The 17,975-nt window shown below is 43.4% G+C and overlaps 1 protein-coding gene across 4 annotated transcripts in view; it reads left to right on the forward strand.

Annotated features, from left to right (window-relative positions):
• ubap2a (ubiquitin associated protein 2a) overlaps positions 1-15,242 on the forward strand; it is a 29,007-nt gene extending 13,765 nt beyond the window's left edge. Inside the window, exons 17-27 of one of the 4 annotated variants that reach the window (XM_061686781.1) lie at positions 69-200; positions 1,907-1,952; positions 2,737-3,034; positions 3,108-3,199; positions 3,831-3,881; positions 3,959-4,052; positions 8,807-9,229; positions 11,224-11,328; positions 11,408-11,475; positions 11,858-12,049; positions 14,460-15,242. In XM_061686781.1, the coding sequence (XP_061542765.1) occupies positions 69-200; positions 1,907-1,952; positions 2,737-3,034; positions 3,108-3,199; positions 3,831-3,881; positions 3,959-4,052; positions 8,807-9,229; positions 11,224-11,328; positions 11,408-11,475; positions 11,858-12,049; positions 14,460-14,555 (1,597 nt within the window). In that variant the 3' untranslated portion in view covers positions 14,556-15,242. Of the gene's footprint in view, positions 1-22; positions 201-1,906; positions 1,953-2,736; positions 3,035-3,107; positions 3,200-3,830; positions 3,882-3,958; positions 4,053-8,806; positions 11,143-11,223; positions 11,329-11,407; positions 11,476-11,857; positions 12,050-14,459 lie in introns of those variants that run through there. The other 3 variants (XM_061686783.1, XM_061686782.1, XR_009769258.1) reach the window with 3 other exon arrangements.
• The last annotated feature ends 2,733 nt before the right edge of the window (positions 15,243-17,975 follow it).

The following is a 17,975-nucleotide window of genomic DNA, read 5'->3' on the forward strand; positions in this document are numbered from 1 at the left end:
AGCACTGTCATACTCTGCTTAGTTTCCTCAGCGTCCTCCACACCAAAGCCTGACTCTCCGTCTCTTAGCGCCAACATCAACTGCGCTCCCGCACTCTCCTCCCACTTAGCCCCCTCCACATTGCCTGCACAGAGCTCCACCACGCTCTCCAGCCTGGCACAGGACCTTCCCTCAGCCGGCCAGCTCAACGCTCTCAACAGGTGACACGCTCACACATACCAGACCCACTATGGCGCTGAACAATCCATTTCAAGCTGTAAATTGTCTTTCTAGTTGGCAAGCTTTAGGGTTGGGCATCAAGAATCGAGAACCGATTGGAACCGGGACTAACGTTCTGGTTCTCCCGGAATCGTTCAAATTTAAAACTTTCGGTTACCAGTTTCGATGCCTAGTTCTCTGGGCCCGAATAAGAAGTGGTGAAAACCAACGAAGAAGCGGCAAAAACCAACGAAGAAGTAGAATGCGCACGAAGACGTGCTTGTGCCCAACGGCGGCGGTGAACAAAAGTGTGTCTTAACTATGTTAAAAATAATGAACAGTCGCCTCACTGCAACACTTGGAATAAGATTATATTATACAAAGGAGGCTTTCACGATCTGTAGCGTCTGACCCACTCCGAGCCTCAGCCTACACCGCGCGGAGCTTCAGTGAAGTCAACTCTGTCAATTGGGTGAGTGAAACAATAAAAAACGTCTATGCCAACATTGAGACAGCTAACAAGGTAAACGGTTGGTTGCACTTTTGCACTGATTGCTTTAGCATTTATTTTAGTCTTCAAACCAACGTAAGAACCGATGACAGAAAAAAAAAAAAAAAAAAAAAAAAAAGCTTAACATGAACAACACACAATGAAGTGGGACAAAATTCACATAAACATTGACTCACAGTATCACAAACACTAACCTTGTGCCTCATCGGTGGGTAAGGAAAGGAATCAAGGGGTTGTTGAGTTTGGACCGAGGTTCAAATCCCGGCTCTGCCTGTGTGGAGTTTGCATGTTCTCCCTGTGCTTGCATGGGTTTTCTCCGGGTACTCCGGTTTCCTTCCACATCCTAAAAACATGAGTGGTAGGTTGATTGAAGACTCTAAATTCCCCGTAGGTGTGAATGTGAGTTCAAGTATTTATTTATTTATATGTGCCCTGTGATTGGCTGGCGATCGGTTCAGGGTGTACCCCGCCTCTCGCGCGAAGATAGCTGGGGTAGGCTCCAGCACGCACGCCACCCTAGTGAGGATAAGCAGTACAGAAAATGGATGGGTGGATGGTTCCATTCATTAAAATAAAAAACCGGTGCCGTGTGAAGTTACTTTTTGTGCCAAAATGCTGAGTTCCGCTGCGTACCCTTCAAAATAAAAGGCTACAAACTTATAACAGGAAGTCAAGTAAAAACTTGCACATATAAACCATTTGACGTGCTAAATCAGTCCCAAATAACGATTTTAACAATACGATATTTAACTTCTAAATGAAACATTAATTAATGAATATTAAGTCAATTGGGTTAGTTCCACACACATTGACTTTTAGTTCATAGGTTTGATAGTGATACTGGTTCTAAAGAACCCTGAGTCAAATGTTCATTTTAGTTTATGCTCCGGGCTGCTAAGAAAATGGTTGATCATAATTTGGACACCCTTTATTTAAACCCTGCAAACTTTTTTGACCCAGCCCCCTAAAAGAATCGGAATCAAGAATCGTTTGGAACCGGAATCGAAACAAGGAACCGGAATTGGAACTGGAATCGCTCAAATTCAAACGATGCCCAACCCTACCAATCTTAAATTCACATTTTCCTAATATCATTGGATAAATGCAAAATGAGTGAACAAAGTGTGTTCAGTACCCAGACAATACAATGGATGGATGAATGCTTAACGTAATTCTCTTCTTGGCTTGTATCTGCAGCCATGTCAACAGTCATTCCTCAGCTCTTGGCTCCAATTCTCTCACCGTAAGTACATTTGAATAAATTCTAGTTACAGGGGGTCCTCAGTTTAGGTGGTACCAACATACCACATAGAAGGTTACGAACTGCACGCAATGAACTAGTTTATACAAAGGTGTATGAAAATGTGTCAATTGATTGTGTTATGATATTATTGGAATTATGTGCAAGTGTGGAGTGCAACTCCATTGTAAACGAAGGTCCCCCTGGACAGGAAAATATTTAATGCGCATCCATTTACTTAATATACCACCCCAATTCCAATGAAGTTGGGACGTTGTGTTGAACATAAATAAAAACAAAATATAATGATTTGCAAATCATGTTCAACCTATATTTAATTGAATACACTACAAAGACAAGATGCCTTTTTGGCATGTGGGACCCCTGAGACAGCTGATGGGTACCGGCTGGAGATGGCAGGAAGTACAATTAACCTACAGGCACCTGTGGCCATTCATACAACAAAATAATAGATATCTTTGTGTTTAACTAAACAGATTACATTTTGATGAGATCATCAAACCGTATAATATATACGCCGAATGTGATTTTTGTGAACTTTTTGATTGGTGGTGTACTGTGAAATTGTTATAATCTAAACTGCCTGTCTTTGCTCAATATTGGTTGGGAAAACAATTAGTTTGGTAGATACTTCGGACATTCTGGTAGCTGAAAGCATGAAGAAACTAAATTTGTCCTAGTTATTGACCAGTAGGCTAAATCCCACTAACGGTATATGGATACCAACAAACATACATCAGCAAATCAACTTTGTGTTGCTCCTCAGTACACAAGCATTGACAGCAGCGTGAGCTCTCTCGCTCCCTCCTCCGCCTCCTACACTTTGTCACAACCACCACCTTCAGCGCTTCACTCAGTCCACAACAGTAGCAGCAGCTGCATCAGCCACCTGGCGAGCATGTCCAGCATGGTCAACATGAGCAGCAACGTCTGCGGTATCGCAGGCACAAGCGGCCTTCACTCTGCTACCACCAGCACGGCGCTGGGACTTGGCTCCAATGGAGCTACTGGCACATCCAACCTCTCTGGACCAAGGACCACACCCCTGCTCTCCTCCTCCACTGGTACACACATAAGCACACCCCCAAAAAATTATAATTATCATTTGTGTAATGTATGTTGTCATTGTGTTAACAGGTAAAGCCCCGCCTAACCTGTCCCAAGGAGTTCCTCCTCTTCTGCCCAACCAGTATATCATGGGTCCAGGGGGACTGCTGCCAGCATACCCAGTAAGTATCACTATACAGTGGTACCTTGACTTATGAGTTTAATTCATTCTTCGACTAAGCTCGTTACTTAATTTAGTTGCATATCAGTCAGAAGCAGAGAGCTGTGATTGAATTTCTTGCTTTGGAAGGGGAACCACGATTAAACATTTTCACAAGGTTTCAAAATGTATATGGGGAAGCTGCAATAGGCTATAGCACAGTCAAATAGTCAAAACCTTTTTTTTCACCCCAAATAAACCTTAAAACAAGTATTTAAACTACAAACAGAAAATTTCAGAGAAAAATTCAACTATTAGTAGGTTAAATTGAATTGGGCTCATTACTTTCTGACTTCCCCTCGTATATATTATGCTTGTAATTTTTTGTATTTAAATATGTTAAACGTGTTTTAAAAAGTCTGTTTGAATAGGTTTTAATGTGTTTAAAGCCTGTGGGAGGGGTAAAACTATTTTTTACATGGTCTCTCTATATTGCAAATTTTCACTGATAGCGGGTGGGTCTGGAACATATTCCCCGCAATGAACGGGGGTTCACTGTATTCTTACAAATAAATGTCATTTTACTTCTCATGCACACTACAAATAGAAAAACAGTGGGCGATTCAGATATTAAATACATGTTTGTTTCACAGCAGATTTATGGATATGAGGATCTCCATATGCTCCAGTCCAGACTACCAATGGTGAGCCTACATCATCATCACCCCATGCCTTGACTTGTTTGTTTGGACTAGGTTCCAATCTTGTCTTGTGCCCTCAGCCCTCACTCCAGGATTACTATGGAATCACATTCCCTGGCCCCACTGCCACTCTGTCGAGCAGAGACGGGAGCCTCACCAACAACCTCTATTCAGGTAGGAGTACTCTGCTTGGTCATTGGCCACATCAAACTTCATCAAATAAATCCATACTCGTGATATCTGTGCTGGATTACCATTATATGGTTCAAGTGAAACAATTCCGCAATTGGTCCCAAGTATCACAATTCGGATATGCGTCTTGGCAGTGTAGAGAAAAGTGACTGGAATCAGATATCCTCAGATTGTAATTAGGCCTGTTCCAAATATGGATACAAATCTGATATGTACCTGAAAAGTGCCAATGTGAGTGCATCATAAAAGTTCAGGTCGGATATACCCTGTCAGTGGCACCCTAGTGTCATCGAACTCTGCCGATCGGTGAGGTGGCATGCCAGCGTCTGCCCAAACAACAGAAATAGCAGCATAGACCAAAGCTGTCAAACATGTTGTCATTATGGGCTACATTGTAGTTATGGAAGGAAGGGGGGGAAAAACGCAAAATCAACTGCTTTTATTTGTTGTAAACAACAACAGATTTAAAGACGTTTAAAAGGAAGCATCAACAGCTTAAATCTTTTCTTTTTAAGAACATAGCTCATTTTACAAATAGGACTAGGATTGGGCTAACTAACGTTCCGGTTCACCCGGAATCATTCAAATGTAAACATTTTGGTTCCCACTTTCGATGCCTACAGTCCGCCCAACTCGAAGAAGAAGCGGCGAAAATCAACGAAGAACACGCACGAAGATGTGCTTCTGCCCAACGGTGACGAACAAAAGTGTGTCTTAACTTGGTTGAAATGAAGGACCCGTCGTCTCAGTGCAACACTTGGAATAAGATTATATTGTGCAAAGGAGGCTTTCACGATGTTTAGCGTCTGACGTGCTCCGTGCCTCAGCCAACACTGCACGGAGCGTCAGTGAAGTTAACTCTCAGTCAACTGCGTGAGTGAAACAATAAAATACGTCTATGCCAACATTGAGACAGCTAACAAGGTAAACGGTTGTTTGCATTGTTGCATTGATGTTTTTTAGCATTTATTTTAGTCTTCAAATGTAAGTATGTATGTACAACGTAAGAGCCAATGACAGGAAAAAAAAGCTTAACATTGAGCTAAAACTTCACAGAAGCAAATTTACATCACAATGAATTGGGACAAAATTCACATAAACGTCTCACATATCACAAACATTAACCTTCTGCCTTATCGGTGGGTAGGGAAAGGAATCAGCATTTTATTGCATTTGGTTCGATCAATTTTATAAAAAAAATCCACCGGTGCCATGTGAAGTTACCTTAAGTTATCTTAAAACAGGAAGTCAAGTTAAAACTTGCGCATATAAACCATTTGACTTGATGAAACCGTCCCAAATAACTATTTTAACAATGCTATATTTATTTTTTAGCTGAAACATTAATTAATGAATATTAAGTCAAATGGGTTAGTTCCACACATATTGCCTTTTAGTTCATAGGTTTGATATTGATACTGGTTATCAAGAACCCAGAGTCAAATGTTAATTTTACTCTATGCTGTGGTCTGCGAAGAAAATTGAAGTTCATAATTTGGACACCCTTTATTTAAACCATGCAAACTTTTTTGACCCCGCCCCCTGAAAGAATCGGAATCGAGAATCGTTTGGAACCGGAAACAAAATAAGGAGCCGGAATCGGAACCAGCGTCGCTCAAATTCAAACGATGCCCAACCCTACTTAAGACTATGTGAGTCCGGGGATGCACATGTCATGTAAACAATGAGTCCCGGCCCAGGAACAAGGAGTCCCTGCAAATTATCATCATGGAATACAGATACAGAAATCCTACACTATATCACGCTTCTTGCTTCGCGGTCCTGCTATATTGCAGATTTTTATTACAGGTGTTACTCTATTTTTTTATACTGTTTATACAATGTTTTTGTGTTATCCGTTGATCTTGTTCTCTCAGTATATTATGTGTTTAGGCCCGTCATGATAGCACATTTTTTTGGACGATATATTTTCCCAAAAACGATCAGGACAAACGATAGTATCGTTTGTTTTTCACGCCACTTGATATAATGATATTAGAGCTTAATAATTCAAGTACATCCTTTTTAAGAACAAGTCACTTTTAATTCTAATTGGAAAAATAATTAACATTGACATTGTAATGTAGAACAATAAATAAAATATCTTATAAAATATAAATAAAACAGACTCAGGCTCTGTTCCCAAAAATTGCACTTCTACAAATGTAAGAAAATTGACACAGAGGTATAAACAGTCATGAATGCCTTAACAGGTGATATACTGCCAATCAGGTTTTCAGTTGGTTAAGAAAAAGTGCCAAGCAGCAACATTAATGACAACACACGTAGATCAAAGCAACCCGTTTTGATTCAAGATGTGTACTACTTTTTAATAGTCTGCAGCCTTTCTTTAAATGCTGCTTTGTCACCATGTTCAATAGCTACATCTCTTTACAATAGTAATGCTATACTGTATATAATGTGAGCATTCGTCCGCCATAGTCACGTTTCCATAATTGCAAGCTGACGGGAAATGTCCCACTGTGTTTTTTGTTCCCAGTTGAAGAAATTGGGTGGGATGGTTGTGTTTAAAAGGGATTTTGTCACTTTGACGTTTTGTGTTGTCTTTGTTGCGACTTCACACAAATTCGACATACCAGGTCGTTGGTGTTAGCGGGATGGCCACGTTCATCTGGCTTGAATCCAAAATGTTCCCCACATTGTAGCGGTGGTGTTAGACTTTGGAATTAATTCCATTAACTGTTCAGCTCCCGGCTCGCTGTTCGAAAACTTAGCTTTGGGTACCCGAGCGCCCGCATTGTCAAACCCATGCCCATGCACAAACACACAGACACGCCCGCACACACAGACACGCGCACACAGACACGCTCACGCCCAATCAGACGGCGGGTCCCCGCTCTTCACTATCTCGGATCGTGTGTCTGCTCCCAAGTCGCGGAAATGTTTTTTCTTTTTTTCCCCCTCAAATGACTGGGCACCTGTATGTACCCTCTTATTTTTTTTTTTACGCACCATTCAGAAATTTGGGCGCCTCCGTGACCAAATTGGTCGCACTCTAGCTTAGAGTCCTGTCTCGTCCCCCCAAAAAATCATACGCCGGATTTCCAGCACCACACCAGAGTACTAAACTTGTATATGGCCTACCGGTCATGTTCTTTGTAGCCTCACTGTTAATGCTGTTTTTAAAATTAATGCCTTATCTTTGATGCACAATGTGTATTGAAGAAACACTCGCTTGATCTATAGAATTTTCAGTACGATACCGGAGTACTAAAATATTCGTAAACTGCAGCCCGACCTTCAACTCCACCGTTACATTGTCGTATTTTTATTATATATAATATATATATAATATATATAGTCCCTGTGCGATTGCCTGTCAAATATTGCTCTTCAAAATTAGAAAGTTGCTCCTCAAATGAAGAAATGATTAGAAAAACTGCTCCTCAAAGAAAAAAAATATTTTTAGCCTTGTTAAAACCATATAACCAATATACCTAACTACCGTATTTTCGCGACCATAAGGCGCACCGTATTAAAAGGCGCAGTCTCAGTTACTGGGTCTATTTCTGTATTTAACACACGCAGGCATGGTAAAACATACTCTATCTTAAAACATACGGTAGCATGATGCACGCTAAAACATGTATGTTTTTAAAAAGGCAGTGGGAGCAAAACTGAGTTCGGTTTGTAATTTATTGAAGTATTTAACAATGTAAACAGTGAGTTTGGTTGTACTTTATTGAAGTATTTAATAATGTACTCATGTTATTTTTTGATCAATCCTCATCCACAAATCCATCGAAGTCCTCATCTTCTGTATCCGAAATGTACAGCTGGGCAAGTTCTCCATCAAACATGCCGGGTTCCCGCTCGTCATTGTTGGAGTCAGTCTCGTTTCCGTGTTCAACGAAAGCTCGGACAATAGTCAAAGCAGATACCTTAGCCCAGGCATCCATAATCCATTCACATATGGTGGCGTAACTCGCCCGGCACTGCCTCCTAGTCTTAGTAAAGCTGTGTTCCCCATCTGTCATCCATCGCACCCACGCCGCTCTCAACTTCACTTTGAACGCCCTGTTTACACCGATGTCCAGTGGTTGGAGTTCCTTCGTCAAGCCTCCCGGAATGATGGCAAGCTCTGAGTTCATTTGCTGCACTTGGTTTTTCACAGCGGCTGTGAGATGGGCGCGCATGGAGTCACAGATCAACAGGGACGGTGACGCGTGGAAAAAAACATCCGGTCTCTTTACGTACACCTCACTCAGCCACTCTCTCATTTTCTCCTCGTCCATCCAGCCATGCTGTCCTCAGTCACGTCCGCCTATCCTCTATATAAGCAGTATGTCGGCAGGAAATTCTCCCAGTCAGTCAAGCGGAGCGCTCATCAAAGTCACACAACAACATTTACAGATTTTGGAACTCTGTGCACACATAAGGCGCGCCGCATTATAAGGCGCCCCATCCATTTTGGAGAAAATTGAAGACTTTTAAGTGCGCCTCATGGTCGTGAAAATACGGTATATCAGAGATGTGCTGGTGAGTAACTACACTAACCTATAGCAACAAGTCTGCGATATACTGAATCCGCAATTAGTTAACCATGATATAGCGAGAGATTACTGTATGTGTTATCTTACTTCCATGTTGTCCCTACATGGTGTTGACAATTTTCATGCAGTTTGGGCATCTTTTTGTTCACTGAACGTAAACAGTGATATCAGATACTGTATGTGTCATTGGATTTGGGCACATCTCTCGCTCTCTCTCTGCAGGAGGTGACATCACAAAGTTTGGAAGGAATGACTCCACCTCTCCAGCACCACCCACAAGCCTGTCAGCTCAGCAGCAGCCCCCACAGGGCCAAAATCAAGGCCCGAGCCAGAGCCAGCCTCAGCCTCCTCAGGCCCAGCCTCAGCCGCAGGGCCAGCCACAGCACCACAGCAGTCAGCAGGCCTTCCTGCCTCCAGGCTACAGCTATACAGGGCTGCCTTACTATGCCGGCATGCCCGGCGCCGTACCAAGTGCCGCAGCGTTCCAGTATGGCCCCACCATGTTTGTTCCTCCAGGGGGCCCAGGACCAGCCTCAGCAAAGCAGCACAGCATGGGTCTCAGCCTGGGCAACCCGTCTGCAAGCCCCTTCCAGCAGCAGACACAACAGCAGCCCACTGGTTATGGCCAGCACACCTTCAGCTCAGGTCAGTGACTTCACAACAGATTCAGCGTCATTATTTGCCGCTTATTAGTTTCCTTTTGTATTATAGTGGGACCGTGACTTACGAGTGTTCCAGTTTAGGGTATTTTTGGTTGATTTGTGTTGGGAGCAAAAATGTATGTTATGAGCGAGCTTCAGATTAGCTGGTGCTCGAGCGAAATGGGGGGGAAAAAAGGGGGAACCACAGTCACTGATCCACTGTCAGCCATGTATTGACCAGGTAAACTATTACACACACAAAGACAAAATGTGAACCCTCAGAAGGAGCATGGAGCAGACCTCACACTGAACTAATCATGTGGTAAACAGCCAACCCAGCTCGTCTTCAGCTCCTGGTGGCACTCAGTAGGCCACACACCTTAAAGACACTCATAAATGTATGTGTGTGTTTTGGCTTACTTACACTTTAAAAAACAAACAGGTCTGCACCTGCCAGGGGCTCAAAAGGGAGGTGGGCACAAGCCATGGAGCACTAAGCGCTGGTCCCACGGCGGGGCTCGCGGCGTCCCCATGAGCAACAACACCGGGTCGCAGTTCCCCACCGTGCTATTGTCGACCAAAACATGTCGGGCTGATATCGCAGCCACACACACACCATTGGAGGTCAACCTCTATCCAGGAGAGACCGCAGGAACTCCAGAACTGTGGGAACCGAGCAAAGCACTCAGTCCTGCCTGTGGTCTCCACAACCCCTGCAAACAATGTCCACCAACTGGCATATCAAAGCCGTCGCCCTGGCGACCAGAATGGTCCACCGGACAGGCTCCGCACAACTGCTCAGCAGAGAGTCAAGCCATACAGCGGGAAAACCCATAAGTGGAAGCAGTGAGGATTGGGATGCCAAGGCCTACCCCCATGTCGGAACAACAGATCAGTCCCGCCGGGGAGACACCATGGTTCGGTCAAGCAAAGTTTGCGCAACAGGGAGAACCATGTCCAGTCTGGCCAGAAAGGGGCCACCAGCAACAGTGACCCTCCTGAAGAACCCTAAGAAGCATTAGCCAAACAGAGGTAGCGGTGGAAAGCCAGAAAGGAGGCATCCCAGCCAAGGGTTCACCACCGCATCTTCGCCCTGAGTTGATTTCCCACAGAGAAAACCAAAGGGGACTGTCCGTCACAACGACAGCAGGCCCATCAGTACCACAGCTGTCGTGGATGTCAGCTGACTAAAAAGTTGCAGGAAAGCCATGTACGGCAGCAATCTGTCCTCCCAGAAGAGTGTGAGGAGGCAAAGAACGTCGTTCACCCAGTGAAAGGATGGTTGATCTGATCCAGTCCCGCCACTGCAGCATCATCCATGGGTGCGAAAACTCGTCCGTCCTCTGACAGCTGTGAGAGAGCCACAGTATCTCCCCAGCAAGCATGTAGCCCGTTCAAATAGTCATCTGATGGGGGCACAGAAAGGGTAGGAAAGAGCCTCCAATGCCTGAGGACGGCGATCCCAGGAGCCAACCGAGTGCACTGTGGGACGCGCCAAGGCATTGCACAAGATACCCTGCACTGAGCTATCAACTGCCCTGCCGGAGACACTGAAGCTGCCAGAGAAATCACCACCCTGAGCAAGCCCTAGCACGGAGGGGTACACCCTGAACTGGTTGCCAGCCAATCGCAGGGCACATATAAACAATTATTCGCACTCACATTCACAGCTACAGGCAATTTACAGTCTTCAATTAACCTACCATGTATGTTTTGGGATGTGGGAGGAAACCGGAGTACCCGGAGAAAACCCACGCAGGCACGGAGAGAACATGCAAACTACACACAGGCGAGACCGGATTTGAACCCGGGTCCTCAGAACTGTGAGGCAGATGTGCTAACCAGTTGTCCGCCGTGCCGCCCAGTCTATAGCCATCCAGTCAGATGCGTGGTGACAATCGCACCCACAACACAAACGTTGTGTATTGATAGCACACACATTGGCACATTGCCATAAGTCAAGGTACCACTGTATATAGTTGGTGCTCTCTTTTCTAGGATACGAGGAGCTGACCGCAGGACCAGCTGCAGTGGACTATAGTAAAGGCTACAATTCCTCCTCTCAGGCACAAGCCAAATCTGCTGCTAGCGGGCCTGGTAAAGGTAGGACATTAAAGAGCTTACCGTGACTTATACTTCTTTTAGCAGATTGTATTGATCTTGTTTCTGTTTTCACTTCCAGGTGTTTCAGTGACATCCAGTAACTCCGGTGTGCCAGACATCAGCGGAAGTGTTTACAATAAGACCCAGGTGAGCCTTATCCTCCGTTCTACTTCCCAACTGAACTGCACCGCTTAAGTGGGGTACCCACATACTGATTTTAAACATCATAACTGATTTTTAAAATGTGAGATACCACACATAATACAGAAAAAAACGTCACGTGTTCTTACTGTGTGGTGTACTCGAGATAACCAATACAGTACAGCACACCCATAATGATATTGCCACCTTCCCAAAACCAGATGTCTGTCTTGACTGACTGACTGTACTTAAGACTGACCTGGGAGAGGCAGCATGGTTCCATAAGGGTTTTGGAAAACTCGTTAAAAAGTCATGGAAAACTATTGCTAAAAAAGTGTATGGTGTTTGGTAATGAGTCCAATTAGTTTTGTTTCTTCTCCCCCTGTAGTCTTTTGATAAGCAGGGTTTCCATGCTGGGACCCCCCCTCCCTTCAGCCTGCCATCTGCGCTGGGGGGTCCAGGACCCCTGAATCCTGGAGCAGCACCTGGAGGATATGCACCGGCGCCCTTCCTTCACATCCTGCCTCACCAGCAGCCACACTCACAGCTCTTGCACCACCATCTTGCTCAGGATGGACAGGTAACACTTGCGCTTAAGTGAACCCCCGGGGGATATGTTCCAGACCCACCAGCAATTGGTGAGAATCCACTATATAGAGAGACCAGATATGAACCTAAACATAAAAAAAAATATTTAAAAATTTCACACTTTGTTATATTGCAGCCGTTTGTTAAAACATTTAATTTTTTTCCTCATTAATTTACACACAGCACCCTATATTGACCGAAAAAAAAATTGTTGAAATTTTTGCAAATTTATTAAAAAAAGAAAATGTTAAATATCACACAGCCTCATAAGTATTCAGACCCTTTTCTGTGACACCCATATATTTAAGTCGTGTGCTGTACATTTTGTCTGATCATCATTGAGATGGTTCTCCACCTTCATTGGAGTCCAGCTGTGTTTGATTATACTGATTGGACTTGATTAGGAAAGCCACACCCCTGTCTATATAAGGCCTTACAGCTCACAGTGCATGTCAGAGCAAATGAGAATCATGAGGTTAAAGGAACTGCCTGAAGAGCAAAAACAAAAAAAATTCTGCTGCACTTAAGGTTCCTAAGAGCACAGTGGCCTCCATAATCCTTAAATGGAAGACGTTTGGGACGACCAGAACCCTTCCTAGAGCTGGCCGTCCGGCCAAAACTGAGTAATTGGGGGAGAAGAGCCTTGGTGAGAGAGGTAAAGAAGAACCCGAAGATGGCTGAGCTCCAGAGATGCAGTCGGGAGATGGGAGAAAGTCCTAGACAGTCAACCATCACTGCAGCCCTCCACCAGTCGGGGCCGACGGAAGCCTCTCCTCAGTGCGAGACACATGAAAGCCTGCATGGAGTTTTCTATAAAAACACCCGAAGGACTCCAAGATGGTGAGAAATAAAATTCTCTGATCCGATGAGACCGAGATAGAACTTTTTTTTTTTTAACCTTAATTCTAAGCGGTGTGTGTGGAGAAAACCAGGCACTACTCATCACCTGTCCAATACGGTCCCAACAGTGAAGCATTGTGGTGGCAGCATCATGCTGTGGGGGTGTTTTTCAGCTGCAGGGACAGGACGACTGGTTGCAATCGAAAGAAAAATGAATGCGGCCAAGTACAGGGATATCCTGGACGAAAACCTTCTCCAGAGTGCTCAGGACCTCAGACTGGGCCGAAGGTTCACTTTAAAAAAAAACAATGACCCGAAGCACTCAGCTAAAATAACGAAGGAGTGGCTTCAGAACAACTTTGTGACTGTTCTTGAATGGCCCAGCCAGAGCCCTGACTTAAATCTAATTGAGCATCTCCGGAAAGACCTGAAAATGGCTGTCCACCAACATTCACCATCCAACCTGACAGAACTGGAGAGGATCTGCAAGGAGGAATGGCAGATGATCCCCAAATCCAGGTGTGAACAACTGCTTTGCATCATTCCCAAAAAGACTCATGACTGCATTAGCTCAAAAGAATGCTTCTACTAAATACTGATATTTCAGTTTTTCTTTCTTAATAAATCTGCAAAAATGTCTACAATTCAATTTTTTTCTGTCAATATGGGGTGCTGTGTGAACATTTAGGGGAAAAAAAGAAAAATGTAAATGATTTCAGCAAATGGCTGCAATATAACAAAGAGTGAAAAATTTAAGGGGATTTGAATACTTTCCGTACCCTCCCTCTCTCTCTCTCTCTCTCTCTCTCTCTCTCTCTCTCTCTCTCTCTCCCTCTCCCTCTCTCTCTCTCTCTCTGTGTGTGTGTGTATAAATATAAATGCAACACTTTTGTGTATGGAGAAAAAGGTTTAGATCTTTTGAGTCCAGCTCACAAAAAATGGGAGCAAAAACAAAAGGCCATTTCCCTCAAATATTGTTCACAAATCTGTCTAAATCTGTGTTAGTGAGCATTTCTCCTTCGTTGAGAAAATCCATCCCACCTCACAGGTGTGGCATATCAAGATGCTGATTAGACAGCATGATTATTGCACAGGTGTGCCATAGGCTGGCCACAATAAACGGCCACTCTTTTGGTTGCACATTTCTCCAAGTAAGAGGCCCAGCGTGCTTGCTTCAAGCTGTAGATTTGTCACTCCCAGTTGAAGTTCACTGTAAAACTGACACATCTACCGGGATACACCAGCCAATCGTATTGCAGCGGTATTGGAGCGGGGGGCATGTCCTGTCTCGACCATTCCTAATAATGCCGGTACTACACTGAAGGCGCACAACTCTAAACTTGATCTTGCATAAGTGTTAAAAAAAGGTTCCGAACTTTTTTTTAATGTCGGAAATGTTTGAAGATGAATGTTCATAAGTAGTATTAAAAATCTGCAATGTCATGGGGGCACAAATACAACTGATTGCAGCATCTGTTGTGGTAGACATAACCACAACACGTTCACCACCACATGTGCTAATGCCGATGTGCTAATGTATGTGTGGTCCCTTCACTGTTCAGGGTGGTCCAGGTCAGCGTGGACAGTCCAGCAGCCTTCAGCAGAAGAGCCAAGTCAATAAGTCGAGCTATGGCAGCTCCCCCTACTGGGCCAACTGAGGTCGCTACGTCGTGTGTATGTGCATGTGTGTATGTGTGTGTGTGACAGGATGTATGCATTTGTGTACGCGTGCGTACCTGTGTGTGTTGATGTGTCTGACTGATAAAATAATGGAGGGACAAACCATTTTACAACACAAGCTAAAACACACACTACCACCGCCTCTCTTTTGCTCTGTATATCCCCTTTTCAAATTTATGTCTGTTGTATGTAAAATATATTTATGTATGTATTTATACAGTATATATGTATTGGTAGAACATGAAATGTGGTTTTCTGCATTTTGTTTTTATTTTGAAGGGCATTTTATTTTTAAAAAATGTGGAAAGATGAGAATGCTAAATCATGAAGTTGGTGAATATACTTGAACACAATCATCATGTGATGTGGATTCTTTTTTGTATGCATACATAAACTGAGAACGATGTACATAGATTCTAAGCATCATTTTCATGGCTAAGGCTGTTTATTATTATGATTATTATTTTTTTTTTTTTGAAATGTTGTAATTTTGGTCTCCTGCATCTGTGAATCCTTATTTGAAGTGTGACTTGAGTTTTCTTTTTTCCTGCAGTTATTCCCTCCGTCTGTCATTGGTCAACTCTTACTAGTTGGCTGGTCACCAGCCAGGCCTTGATGTCATTTTAACATTGGTTTTATAATCCTTGCCCAGATTAAAACGTAAAACTGTTTGTGTGGCTCTGGTCTTTTTTGTTGATCCAATTGTGTTCACAAGCACTAGCAGGGACGAGTCTAGTTGAGTACTTTGTGGGTTGAACTAATTTTGGAAAGTACCCTTCTGAAATGTGATTGAATTTTTTAGACCTTGAAAAAGACTGGTGGATGACCCAAAATAGGGCTAGCCTCGCCACTAATGGATAATAATAATAATAACTAATAATAATAATTATTATATCTCTTTATTCAATACATTATAAAGCTATTTTATTTTCCAAAAAGCACAGACCTTTTGTAACTGGATGAATGCAATGAGTATTTCATCTCAGAAAAAAGAAAAATATTTTGGCTTGTCTCGAGCTCAATTTAAGAAGAAATACGTTTTTTATAAGGTCGCCTTTTGATTTGAGTAAATTATACAATTCTGAACCACTAAAGTGATGAAAGGGAACAAAACTGTTCGGGAGAAGCACTGATTAATCGGAAGTGAGCATGTAATGACAAATTTGAGAAATATAACTATATCTTGGATAATTTTCACTCAAACAATGACCATGTTGTATTTCATCCTGTTTTGTATTTACACAGTTCATATAACGCATTGATTTTCAATGTCAACGAAACTTTGAGATGTGTCTAATTTTAATTTAGTTTTGACTAGAAATAAAATAGTCTTGGAAAGATTTTGAGTTTTTGCAGGGCATGTCAAAGTTTTCTGCGCCTACTCTTCATATCGCATCAGACACACTGGGCAAAATGTCTTCGCTATTCAATTAGCTAGCAATAGCTCCAAATTGCCCGTTGGTGTGAATGTGAGTGAGAATGGTTATTTATTTATATGTGCCCTGTGATTGGCTGGCGATCAGTTCAGGGTGGACCCCGCCTCTCGCCCGAAGTTAGCTGGTCAGGATCTGATTTGCAGGACTGCTACTTTTTCTCGAGTCTCAAGTAATAGTACTCTTGAGTACAATTGTTGGCTACTGTTCGGGCACCATCTACTAAACGTCTCACCCGATACAGTATAAGCATTGCAGAATAATGATTAAAAGGGAATAGACTATCGCTAAATGGACCAGTGGTTTCCTGAACATGCCCTTTTACAGGGTTTGTGATTTCCTCTGTGATTTGTGGTATTATTTATATGTTGAAGTTTCATGCATATGCTTAATCAACCATCAATCAGTGGTGTGCACTGAGGGCCTTCAGAGCCCTCCCTGCTGGCCTGAACACTATCAAAAGCACAGACCCACAATTACAACAATTAAAGTTATTAATAAATAATAAAATCATGACTGTGAATGCTTTCAGTCTTCACAGTCTGACAAGTTCTCTGTGTCATACACTACTGGTTTTGGCTTGCTTTCAGCATTCGCACATTGTCATTCTACATTTATTGTTGTTAATATTTATTATAAAATATTACGTCACGGTGGACGACTGGTTAGCACATCTGCCTCACAGTTCTGAGGACCTGAGTTCAAATCCGGCCTCGCCTGTGTGGAGTTTGCATGTTCTCCCCGTGCCTGCGTAGGTTTTCTCCAGTTTACTCCCACATCCTAAAAACATGCATGGTAGGTTAACTGAAGACTCTAAATTGCCCAAATGTGTGAATGTGAGTACTAATGGCTGTTTATTTATATGTGCCCTGCGATTGGGTGGCGACCGATTCATGGTCTACCCCGCCTCTCGCCCAGAGTCAGCTGGGACAGGTGCCAGCACGCCCATGTGAGGACTGCCCCTCGAAATTAGAAAGCTGCTCCTCAAATGAAATAAGCAAAACTTGTCAAAGAATTAAAATTATTTCAAATCATGTGTATTTTTCTAGTGTGTTTAATAAAACAGACCCAGTGGCAGTTTCCATCCTCCCTCTATCAACCTGTTATGAATTAAAATTCGTTCTCACGAGCGGTGGCAGGTTATATTCAATTAACTACTGATGTTAACTTTACTGGAGATGTGCAGTTGATTAACTTTACTGTGGAATGAAATGGGTATGGTGCCCCTCATTTTATCTTGATAATACCCTATAAATTCTCAATGGGGCTTCGATCCGGCGAGTGGGCTGGCCAGTCAAGCACTGTGATGGCATGGTCATCAAACCAGGTTTTGGTGCTTCTGGCGGTATGGGCAGGGGCCAGGTCCTGCTGGAAGATGAAATCTGCATCTCCATACAGATCCTCAGCAGAAGGAATCATGAAGTCCTCTAAAACATTCTGGTAGACTGTTGCGGTGACCTTGGATTTGAGAAAGCGGAGTTCACCAACACCTGCACTGGACATTGCACCCCAAATCATGACAGACTGTAGATATTTCACACAGGACCTCAAGCAGCTTGGGTTCTGTTCTTCACCCATCTTCCTCCACACCCTTCGACCTTGATTCCCGAATCAAAAGCATGCTTTACTTTTATCGGAAGAGAGGACCTCGGACCACCGGCCAACAGTCCAGTGCTTTTTCTCCTTGGCCCAGTTGAGACGCTTCCTACGTTGGCTCAGGCTCAGAAGTGGCTTGACCCGAGGAACCCGACAGTTGTAGCCCATCTCCTGGATGCGTCTAAATGTGGTGTTTCTTGAAGTGGTGACTCTCGCCTCATTCCACTCTTTCTGGATCTCTGCTACAATCTTCTGTTTAATCATCCACCGAAGCCCAGTCATCTCTTTTGCTTGTGCACCTTCTCCTGCTACATTTTGTCCTTCCACTAGATTTTCCATTGATGTGCTTGGACTCAGCACTCCTTAGCT

Source organism: Phycodurus eques, chromosome 10, assembly GCF_024500275.1.
Source record: "Phycodurus eques isolate BA_2022a chromosome 10, UOR_Pequ_1.1, whole genome shotgun sequence".
Taxonomy (NCBI): Eukaryota; Metazoa; Chordata; class Actinopteri; order Syngnathiformes; family Syngnathidae; genus Phycodurus; species Phycodurus eques.